This window comes from Balaenoptera borealis, assembly GCF_965194805.1.
Source record: "Balaenoptera borealis genome assembly, chromosome: 19".
Classification (NCBI taxonomy): Eukaryota; Metazoa; Chordata; class Mammalia; order Artiodactyla; family Balaenopteridae; genus Balaenoptera; species Balaenoptera borealis.
This window is the reverse complement of record NC_138878.1, coordinates 50,523,549-50,536,178: the sequence shown is the minus strand read 5'-3', so window position 1 is coordinate 50,536,178 and position 12,630 is coordinate 50,523,549. Positions and strand designations below refer to the sequence as shown.

Here is a 12,630-nt window from a genome sequence, read left to right as displayed (position 1 = left end):
TATGGTTTAGGGGCCCCAACAACCTGGCATCCCAGACAGAAGCCCACTGGGTGACAGGAGTCAGTGGGGAGGAGGTGCAGGGGATAGGAAAAACTCTCACTACAATGTTATGAGAGCTTGGCAGGATATAACATACACTCCAACTGCAAATATATTTCCTGAAAGATGCACAAAGAAAAGTAACAGAGAAAATATACTAAGATGCCAATGGTGACTGTTTTAGGATGACAGGAATAAGGGGAGAGTTCCTTTTCCCCCACATTTCCTACGTTAGAAGGCTCTGTGTTCACCACACACTGATGAACAAAGTCCAGGCCGAGCAGGCATCAGTCTGTGGCAGTCCCCTCCACACGGCATCAGCACATCCACGACACACTGAGCTGGCAGAACGGAGGTGGCAAAAAGCAGCTTGTGGACTGGACTCTCCTGACAGGAGGGGCAGAGCGTGAGGCCTCCAGACGGGTGACCCACTCGTCCTGGTTCCAGCACCGAACATCCCGGGTGGCGGGAAACCCCTCAGTCCTGGGCACGTGGGAGGGTCCCTTCTGGCCACACACCTCCCCACCTGTTTCGATTCCCCTCTCACCAGTAATTCAGTTTGTTAAGGTTGCAGGACACAAGGTAAAATACAGAAATCAATCGCATTTCTAAAACAATTAGAAAATGAAGTTTAAGGAAAAACAACAATGACATCCAAAAACATGAAATACTAGGGATAAGTTTAACACAAAAAGTAAAAGATCTACTGAAAATTGTAACACATTGCTTAGAAAATTAAAGATGACCTAGACAAATGCAGTGATATACCACGTTAATGGACTAAGAAGACTCAGTACTGCTAAGATGTCAATTCTTCCTGTACTAATCTATAGACTTGAAACCGAGTAGGACCCTGTGGGGCCTTCCCATGGCAGACCCCTCCCCCACATCCTCTGCTTTAGCTTCTCTATGAAGTACCCAGGTAATTGTATCTGTGCGTGTTTCCTGAGTTGTTTTACAGATGTGAAAACCCCACACCAAATAGAAGATGTTAACTACTTGATGACCAATGAGCACATAGCCCCCAGGCCTACTGGGGCCTAAGGATTGATAATGTTAATCCCCGTGACACCACTCTGTTATCTCACCATCAACCAATCAGAGAATTGTGCAGGAGCTGATCACCTACCCTCTCACTCCCCATCCCTCACCTGGCCTTAAAAATGCTTTCCTGAAACCCACTGGGGAGTTGGGGGTTTTTAAAGCATGAGCCACTCGTTCTCCTTGTATTGGCACCTTACAATAAACGCTGAATTTCCTTCACTACAACCTGGTGTCAGTAGAGTGGCTTTACCATGCACACAGGCAAGTGGACCCAAGGTTGGTTCGGTATCAGACTCAATGAAATGCCAATCAAAATCCCACCAGGATTCTAAGTATAATAGATATTGGTAACCTGAGTCTAAAATTTTATATGGACATGCAAAGTAATAGTCAAAAGGATACCGAAGAAGACAGGCAAAGTTGGAAGACTTACCCACCAGTTTTCAAGATTATAAAGCTACAGTAATCAAGCCAGTGTGATATTGTATAAGGACAAAGAAACCAAGGAGCAGAATAAAGAATTCAGAAATCAGGACTTCCCTGGTGGTCTAGTGGTTAAGAATCTGCCTTCCAATGCAGCGGACGCAGGTTCGATCCCTGGTCGAGGAACTAAGAACCCACATGTGAGGGGGGCAACTAAGCCTGCGTGCTCTAGAGCCTGCGTACCACACCTAGGGAGCCCACGCACTGCAACAAAGAGCCTGCGTGCTGCAACTAAGACCTGACACAGCCAAATAAATAAATAAATAGTAAAAAAAGAATTCAGAAATCACATATATGGTCTCCTAATTTTTGTCAAAGGTGCCAATGTAACTTAGGGGAAGAAGAAGGTCTTTATAGTAAATGATGCTGGAGCAACCAATTATCCAGAAGAAAAAACCTTGCCTCCTTTTAAAAAACTCTGCCACATACAAAAGTTAACTTGAGATGCATCACAGAGCTAAATGTAAAACTATACAGCTTCTAGAATAAAAACGCTGGGAAAAATCTTTGCAACCATATGGTAGGCAAAGATTTCTTATGGCATGAAAAGCACAAAATACAAAATAAAAAAGTAAAAAACTAGGCTTCATCAAAATTAAAAACTTTTGCTTTTCCATTGGGAGAAAACATTTGCAATATATCTGACAAAGGATATCTAGAATATATAAAGAACTGTTAAAATTCAACAAGAAGGAAACCCAAATAAAAAATGGGCAAAAATTCTAAACAGAAAGTTAACAAAAGAAGAGATACAAATGGCCAGTAAGCAGTGGAAAGATGTCTAAGATTCTTTATCACCAGGGTAACACAAATAAGATACCAGTGCAAATGCAACAGAGTGGCAAAAATTACAGACTGAGAATACCAAGTACTGATGAGAATGTGGACCAGCTGGAATTCTTGCATGCAGTGCTGGTCAGAATGTGAAATGGTACCACCTCTTTGGAAAACTGTTTGGCAGTTTCTTACAAACATACACTTATCATATGACTCAGCAATTCCACTCCTAGGTCTTACTCAAGAGAAAAGAAAATGTACTGTCAAAGATGTAACACAAATGATCAAAGCAGCCAGAAACTGTCAACAACCCAAATGTCCACCGATCTGTGAACAGACAAACACACAATGGAATCCTACACAGCAATAAAATAGAACAACACAGGCGAATCTCAAAAGTAATACACTGAGTAATAGAAATCAGACTCAAAAGACCACATACTGTACAATTCCATTAATATGAAATTCCAGTAAAAGACAAAACCATAGTGACAGAAAGCAGATACCCTGGGAACCAGGGGTATGGGGGTATGTAATTTAAAAACTCCCTGCAAACAAAAGTCCAGGACCAGATGGCTTCACTGGGGAATTCTATCAAACATACAAAGAACAACTAATACCAATCCTTCTCAAATTCTTCCAAAAGATTGAAGAGGAGGGAACACTCCCAAAGTCATTCTATGAAGCCACTATCACCCTGATACCAAAAGCAGACAAAGATAATACCACAAAATAAAATCACAGGCCAATATCTTTCATGAATATAGTTGCAAAAATTCTCAATCAAATATTAGCAGACTGAATCCAACGACACATAAAAAAGATCATACACCACGATCAAGCTGGATTCATCCCAGGGTCACAAGGATGGTTCAACATAAGCAAATCAATAAATGTGATACACTCCATCAACAAAAGTAAAGATAAAAACCACATGGTCATCTCAATAGATGTAGAAAAAGCATTTGATAAAATTCAACATCCATTCATGATAAAAACTCTTACCAAAGTGGTACAGAGGGAATATATCTCAACATAATAAAAGCTATTTATGACACATCCACAGCCAACATAATACTCAATGGTAAAAGCTGAAAGCCTTCCCGTTAAAATCTGGAACAAGACAAGTGTGCCCACTCTCACCACTTCTATTCAATGTAGTATTGGAAGTCCTAGCCACAGCAATCAGACAAGAGAAAGAAATAAAAGGTATCCAAATTGGAAGAGAAGAAGTGAAAGTATCATTATAGGCAGATGACATGATACTGTATATAGAAAACCCTGAAGACTCCACACAAAAACTACTAGAACTGATAAATGAACTCAGCAAGGTAGCAGGATACAAGATTAATAACATACAGAAATTTGTTGCATGTCTTTACACTAACAATGAAATATCAGAAAGGGAAAGTTAAAAAAAAAATCTCTTTTAAAAATAAAATACTTAGGAATCAACCTGACCAAGGATGTGAAAGACTTGTATGTTGAGAACTATAAAACACTGATAACGGAAATTGAAGATGATTCAATAGAAATATATCCCATGCTCTTGGATTGGAAGAATTAATATTGTTAAAATGGCCATACTACCCAAAGCAATTTACAGATTTAATGTGATCCCTATCAAATTATCCATGACATTTTTCACAGAACTAGAATAATCCTAAAATATATATGGAACCATAAAAGGCCCAGAATTTCCAAAGCAATCCTGAGGAAAAAGAACAAAACTGGAGGCATAACTCTCCCAGACTTCAGACAATACTACAAAGCTATGGTAATCAGAACAGTGTGATACTGACACAAAAACAGACACATGGATCAATGGAACAGAATAGAGAGCCCAGAAATAAACCCACACACCTACAGTCAATTAATCTTCAACAAAGGAGGCAAGAATATACAATGGAGAAAAGACAGTCTCTTCAGCAAGTGGTGTTGGGAAAGCTGGACAGCTGCATGTAAATCAATGAAGTTAGAACACACCCTCACAACATAAACAAAAATAAACTCAAAATGGCTTAAAGACTTAAATATAAGGCATGACACCATAAAACTTCTAGAAGAGAACATAGGCAAAACATTCTCTGACATAAATTGTACCAATGTTTTCTTAGGTCAGTCTCTGAAGGCAACAGAAATAAATGCGAAAGTACACAAATGGGACCTAATCAAGGTTATAAGCTTTTGCACAGCAAAGGAAACCATAAACAAAATGAAAAGACAACCTATGGAACAGAAGAAAATATTTGCAAATGATGCGACTGACAAGGGCTTAATTTCCAAAATATACAAACAGCTCATACAACTCTAAAACAAGAACAAAAACAAATAACCCAATCAAAAATGGGCAGAAGACCATTTCTCCAAAGAAGACACAGAGATGGCCAAAAGGCACATGAAAAGATGCTCAACATCACTAAATATTAGAGAAATGCAAATCACAACTACAATGAGGTACCACCTCACACCGGTCAGAATGGCCATCATTAAAAAGTTTACAAACAATAAATGCTGGAGAGGATGTGGAGAAAAGGGAATCCTCCTACACTGTTGGTGGGAATGTAAATTGGTGCAGCCACTATGGAAAACAGCATGCAGGTTCCTTCACAAACTAAAAATAGAGCTAGCATATGATCCAGCAATCCCACTCCTGGGCATATATCCAGAGAAAACTCTAATTCGAAAAGATACATGCACCCCAATGTTCATAGCAGCACTATTTACAACAGTCAAGACATGGAAGCAACCTAAATGTCCATCAACAGATGAATGAATAAAGAAGATGTGGTATATATATACACAATGGAATATTACTCAGCCATAAAAAAGAATGAAATAATGCCATTTGCAGCAACATGGATGGACCTAGAGATGATCATACTGAGTGAAGTAAGTCAGACAGAGAAAGACAAATATTATATGATATCACTTATACGTGGAATCTAAAATATGACACAAATGACCTTATTTACATAACAGAAACAGACTGACAGACATAGAAAACAAACTTATGGTTGCCAAAGAGGAAAGGGGGTGGGGGAGGGATAAATTAGGAGTTTGGGATTAGCAGATACAAACTAATACATATAAAACAGATAAACAACAACAAGGTCCTACTGTATAGCACAGGGAACTATATTCAATATCCTGTAATAAACCATAATGGAAAAGAATATGAACAAGAATATATATATATATAGATATAGATATATGTGTCTGAATCAGTCTTTGCTGTACAACAGAAACACTACATTGAAAATCAACTATACTTCAATAAAGTAAAAAATAAAAATAAAATTAAATAAAAAGGAGGGTCTTGGTTAGAGGGGTTCTGGGAAGGTGGCCGCAGTGAGCTGTTATATTTTTTGACTCTCTCTGAATCCCCCACATAAAGACAGACAGAGCAGTGAGACAGCAAAGCCAAAGCCAGGGACATACTGCAACAAAACGTAATTAACAAAATATCCCCATGGACCCCAAAATAAAAGCAGATGAGGATGATAACATAGGAGAAACTCCAGGTGACCCTGGGTTTGGCACTGACTCTTTGGATACAACGACAAAAGCACAATCTGTGATAGAAAAAATTGGAAAGTTGGACTTCATTAAAATTAAAAATTTCTGCTGTCCAAATGACACTATAATCATCTTTTAGTATCCATGGAGGATTGGTTCCAGGACCCCCTGTGAATACCAAAATTCTTTTTTTTTTTTTTTTTTTTTTTTTGAGGATAAGGGACATTTGTTTTATTATTGAAGTATAGTTGATTTACAATATTATATTAGTTTCAGGTGTACAATATAGTGATTCAATATTTTTATACATTACAAAATGATCACCACAGGAACATTTGTTTTTAAAGGTGTGTGTGTGTGTGTGTGTGTGTGAGAGAGAGAGAGAGAGAGAGAGGGAGAGAGAGAGAGAGAGAGAGAGAGGGAAGGGAGGGCGGGTGGGAAGGAAGGAACAAGAGAGAGAGAGCATGCAGGAGTTTGTGTGTCTGGCTGGCTGGTAAGGGCAGTAGGATAGGGAAAAGGAAAGTTTGACAATAAGTAGAGTCTGGAAATAACACTTTTCTGCTGAAACTTTCAAGGGTCAAATGCCCCTGTAATGTCCTCCTTGTTGGCTGCCAAGTGACATAGGTAGGCAGCCAAGGAGCTAAACGTATGGGTCTGGTTTGATGTTCTCAAGTGGTATGGGACTAAATTGAATACCAAAATTCTTGGATGCTTAAGTCCCTTACATAAAATGGTGTAAGAATTTGCATATAACCTAAGGACAGCCTAAGGATATACTTTAAATCATCTCTAGATTATTCATAATACCTAATACAATGTAAATGCTATGTAAATAGTTGTAAATACAATGCAAATGCTATGTAAATAGTTGCTGGACCACTGCAAATTCAAGTCTTGCTTGCCAAATATTTTAGATTTGAGGTTGGTTGAATCCACGGATAACAGGAGCTGACTATATAAAGAAAATGAAAAGACAAGCCAATGGCTGGGAGAAAATTTTTACGAAACACATATCTGATAAGACTAGTATCCAAAATATACAAAGAACTCTTAAAACTCAATAATAAGAAAACAAACAACTCAATTAAAAACTGGGCAAAAAACCTGAACATATTATCTCACAGATATTTCAGCAAAGAAGACATACAGCTGATAAATAAGCATATGAAAAGGTGCTCAACATCACATGTCATCAGGGAATTGCAAATTAAGACAATGAGATACCACTACACACCTAATTGAATGGCTAAGATCTAAAACACTGACAACGTCAAATACTGGCAAGGATGTGGAACAACAAGAAGTCTCATTCATTCATTGCTGGTAAGAATGTAAAATGGTATAGTCACTTCAGAAAACAGTTTTGTAGTTTCTTACAAAGCAAAACATAGTCTTACTATATATAATCACACACAACAGTCACACTCTTTGGTATTTATTTACCCAAATGAGTTGAAAACTTCTGTCTACACAAAAACCTGCACTTGAATATTTATCCTAGCATTATTCATAATTGCCAAAAATTGGAAGCAACCAAGATGTCCCTCAGTAGGTGAATGGATAAACAAACTGTAGTATATTCAGCAATAAAAATAACCTATTAAGCCACAAAAAGGCATGGAAGAATCTTAAATGCAAACTGCTAAATGAAAGAAGCCAGTTCAAAAAACCTACACCCTGTATTATTGCAACTATATGACATTTTGAAAAAGGCAAAACTACAGAGACGGTAAAAAGATGGGTGACTGCTAGGAATTCTGGGGAAGAGGTAAAGGGATGGACGACGGGTGGAGCGCACAGGGGATTTTCAGGGCAGTGAAAGTATTCTGTGTGATACTGTAATGGTGGATACATGTCATCATACACTTGGCAAAGTCCATAGAACGTACATTACAAGGAGTGAACCTTAACTTAAACTGTAGGCTCTAGTTAATAATAATTATCAGGGGGGCTTCCCTGGTGGCGCAGTGGTTGAGAATCTGCCTGCCAATGCAGGGGACACGGGTTCGAGCCCCTGGTCTGGGAAGATCCCACATGCCGTGGAGCAACTAGGCCCGTGAGCCACAACTACTGAGCCTGCGCATCTGGAGCCTGTGCCCCGCAACAAGAGAGGCCGCGACCGTGAGAGGCTCGCGCACCGCAAGTGGCCCCCGCTTGCCACAACTAGAGAAAGCCCTCGCACAGAAACGAAGACCCAACACAGCCAAAAAAATAAATAAAGTAAATAAATAAGTAAATAAATAAGTCAGGAGCTCTTTAAAAAATAAATTAATATTAAAAAAAAATAATTATCAATATTGGCTCATCTATTATCACACATGTACCACAATAATGAAAGATGTTAATAATAGGGGAAACTGGTGGGGGGTGCCGGGGGAGAGTACAGGGGAACTCTGTATTTTCTGCTCAGTTTTTCTGTAAAACTAAAACTGCTCAAAAAAAAAAAATCTATTAACTTAGATAACAACAACAAAAATAGCAGATGAGTAAAACCCACCCACATCACAAGACCTGCATGGCATCACTGTCTGTGCAGGAAGCAGCAGTGGGAGGTATGAGCTCGTCTGAAAGACTAGGACCAGGAGGATTCCACAAGAGGCAGCAGGTATTCACCGAAAACACGGTGGGCCGGGCTGACAAGGGCAGCTGAACCGGAAGGCTTTCACGCATTCTGATAGTGGGTGAAGGCTGGGCCCCTGTGAAATCTCCTAACTGTCCACCCAGGGACAAGAAAGATGAAGGAAGAAAAAGGCCAGATATACCTGGGTGAGGGGCACAGAGCCAGGGCATCTCAAAAATCTCAGAAACTGTGTTTTCATTTTTTTTTTTTAACAAGACATGGAAACAACAGAAATGGAAACTCTGAAATTAGAAAAGTTATCCTGACCCACAACTCCTCCTTAAATTTAAGGAAAAGGAATTTTGTCAAAAAATGAGCAACAGCAAAGTATCAAGGTCAAATCCCATGTTAAGTTACAATAATAAAAAAGGGAATAAGAAGCAGAATAACAGTCCCTAGAGACAATGAAGGCCACCAGAAAAACGTACCCACAAAACAGATTAAAACTGTACTCCAATTTCAAAACTAGCTGCCTTTTAGCTTATTAAGAAAATGATATATGATATAAAAGAACCACATAAATCAGAATTTTAAAATGTAGAAATGAGGTGATAGAACTTGGGAAAGAATCAGAAATTAAAGAAAAAAATCATTTCATCAATGAAACCTGTATTGGGTTGAATGGTAATCCATGCCTCCAGCCATGCCCCCAAAGAAAACTATCTCTGTGCTAACTCCCACGATCTGTGACTGTGACCTTATTTGGAAAAAAGGTGTTTGCAGATGTAATTAAGTATCTCTGGGTGAGGAGATCACTGTGGATTATGCGGGTGGGCCCTTTATCCACTGACAAGTGTGCTTTGTAAGAGGCACAGAGAGAAGAGGAGAGGGTGATGTGAAGATGAAGGCAGAGACTGGAGGGACGTGGCCACGAGGTGAGGACAGGCCAGGGAACGCCTGGAGTCAACAGCAGCTGGAAGAGGCAGGAAAAGGACTGTCTTCCAGAGTCTTCAGATGGAGCACAGCCGGCTGACACCTTGATTTCAAACTCTGGCTCCCAGGACTGTGAGAGAATAACTCTGTGCTGTTTTAAGGCACCCAGTTCATGGTATCTGTACAACAGCCCCAGGAAACGAGTACAGCACAGCCACACAAGGAGGAGCACAGGCATGAATGAACATAACAGATTCGCCCTAAGGGAAAGGGAAGGTGAAGGCAGAACACTCAAACTCAAAAAGAAAGGAAGAAATAATAAAAAAAAAAAAGAGTCACAAGAAAGTGACAACTCAACTCATCAATTCTATCTGCATCTCAGAATATTCCCCAAAGGAATAATCACGGATGATCTGAAAAGGTTCACGTAATCATCACATTATTTTTAATAGTCCCCAAAGGGAAACAACTTTCTAAAAATATATCTAAGAAATCCCTAAATTTAAGTGGTTTATCTATCTTCCAATTTGATCTTGGTTTTCTGAACAAACTGGCACCTTGAAATACGGCACCATATAAGAACCCTTAAAATAAGTGCCTACTGTCAGATTAATGGTGGTAATTAATACTGTCATAATTGCATTCTATTAAATTCTACCTCTTAAAGAATGAAAGTTGTTCATTAAAATGACCATTAATCATTGGACAAGTTCTTTAATAGGACTTACTTTTATGTATCCAGACACTGGTAGAGTTTGGTTGGATAACTTCCTTGGCATGTCTAATTCTGGATTAACATGGTGTCGATCAGGACAGATCCTTTTGTCTCTGCAAAAAAAGGAACAGGATTTTAAAACCAGGAAAAAACAATAACAATTTTCAACATGAATTTTAAAGTATTCACCAGGAAAATTAATCTAGCATCAAAATCAGAGAAGTTGTATTGCAAATGCTGTAAAGTTAAGTAACCAAATGCTGTAAAGTTAATTAAATCCTTCAGATGACACTAACAGCGTGTAAGTAAGTGGAAAGGCATCCTAAAATTTAACTGGCACTGAGTAAACTTAAAGGACAGAGTTGGGGCTTCCCTGGTGGCGCAGTGGTTGAGAATCTGCCTGCCAATGCAGGGGACATGGGTTCGAGCCCTGGTCTGGGAAGATCCCACATGCCGTGGAGCGACTAGGCCCGTGAGCCACAATTGCTGAGCCTGCGCGTCTGGAGCCTGTGCTCCGCAACAAGAGAGGCCGCGATAGTGAGAGGCCAGCGCACCGCGATGAAGAGTGGCCCCCGCTTGCCACAACTAGAGAAAGCCCTTGCACAGAAACGAAGACCCAACACAGCCATAAATAAATAAATAAATAAATAAATAATTAAAAAAAAAAAAAAAGGACAGAGTTACTGCATTATTTCTCCAGTCTTAAATGCAGTACGTAAATGAACAAAACATACTTCCAAAATAAAGACTCTGCATCAGAAACACATCACTATAACCCACAACAGAGGCCAATGAACCTCTAAACCAGGAGCCATTCCGTAACCCAAACTGAGAAATAGTTAAAGCTTCAGTTTTAAAATTCAATATTTTATTTAAAGGCATAATTTAAATTGCTGCTAATAACCTGGATAATGTACATAATTCAAAGAAGTTAATTTCAATAGTTATCTTAAAATTAAATTCAATCCAGTAGATATCTAACAGACATCTACTACTCAGTCCCAGAGATCCACTGATCAAGTATTGGCATCGTGTCTGGATCCCTGACTTAGGGATCTCCTGACTGTCAAGATATATCCATGTTCTCCAAACTGATTCATATAATCAATGCAGTTATCAAAATTCCAGCAATGTTTTTGAAGAAACTGACAACCCATTCTAAAATAAACATGGAGATGCATTAGACTTAAAATGCCAAAACCACCTTGAAGAAGAGCAAAGTTGGAGGACTTAAATACCATTTCCCAAGACCCACTATAAGCTACAGTACTTAAAAAAGTGTAGTACTGGTCTAAGAATAGACAAATAGACCAATGTAACAGAGAGAGTCCACAAATGGATCACATATACTATCGTCTGGTTTATGTCAAAGGCACCAACTCAGTGAGAACACAACAGTGTTTTAAACAAAGAATGCTGGAGCAAGAGATTATCCATACAGAAAAAAGTAAACCTTGCCCCATATCAAACACTATACACAAAAATTAATTCAATATAGATTATATGCCTAAATGTGGAAGCTAAATCTATAAAACTTCTAGAAGAAAATATAGAAGAATGTCTTCATGATCTAGAGATAGGCAAATTATTTCTTATATTAAAACACAATAAAACAGTAACCATAAAACATTTCATCAAAATTAAAAATGTCTGTCCATTGAAAGACTCTTAAAAGAGTGAAAAGGCAAGCCACAGACTGGGAGAAGTTTCTCAATGCATATATGCATCTCTCTGACAAAGCAGTTGCATCTAGAATAAACAAATTATTCCTATAAACCAATAAATACCCCATTTTAAAAATGGGCAAAAGACCTGAACAGGCATTTCACAAAAAAGGATGTCAAATGTCCTACAATCATGTGAAAAGCCATTCAATGTCATGAATTCTTAGGGAAATGCAAATAAAAATAACAATGGTTTCCCCCTACACCCCCATGAATACTAAGTGTTGGTGAGGATACAGAGCAACCCAAACTCCTTCACACACACCAGGTGGGATCATAAGATGACCAACCGCTCTGGCAAAGTTAAACACACGTCTACCCCATGACCCAGCAATACCACTCCAGAGTATAATATATACCCAAGAGAAACGGGTGCATATTTCCAGAAAAAGACATGTACAAGAGTGTTCATGGCAGCTTCATACATAATACAACTCACAGGCCCGTCAAGAGTAGAATGGATATATATATCATGATATATTTATACAACAGAATTTTTTAAAAATATTTATTTATTTATTTTGCTGCGTCAGGTCTTAGTCGCAGCACATGGGATCTTTGTTGCAGTACTTGGGATCTTTTGTTGTGGTGCGCGGGCTCTTCGTTGCGGCACGCGGGCTTCTCTCTAGTTGTGGCGTGCGGGTTTTCTCTCTCTAGTTGTGGCGCGGGTTCCAGAGCATGTGGACTCTGTAGCAGTTTGTGGCACACGGGCTCTCTAGTTGAGATGCGTGAGCTCAGCAGTTGTGGCACACGGGCTTAGTTGCCCTGCGGGATGTGCGATCCTAGTTCTCCGACCAGGGATCGAGCCTGCGTCCCCTGCATTGGAAGGCGGATTC

At 39.2% G+C, this 12,630-nt stretch overlaps 1 protein-coding gene across 4 annotated transcripts in view; it reads right to left on the bottom strand.

Annotated features, from left to right (window-relative positions):
• The window catches only part of TDRD12 (tudor domain containing 12), an 81,904-nt gene that overhangs the window by 15,862 nt on the left and 53,412 nt on the right, over positions 1 to 12,630 (bottom strand). For all 4 annotated transcript variants that reach the window (XM_082366452.1, XM_082366451.1, XM_082366449.1 and 1 more), the window contains one exon: positions 10,084 to 10,183. In XM_082366452.1, the coding sequence (XP_082222578.1) occupies positions 10,084 to 10,183 (100 nt within the window). The remainder of the gene's footprint in view (positions 1 to 10,083; positions 10,184 to 12,630) is intronic.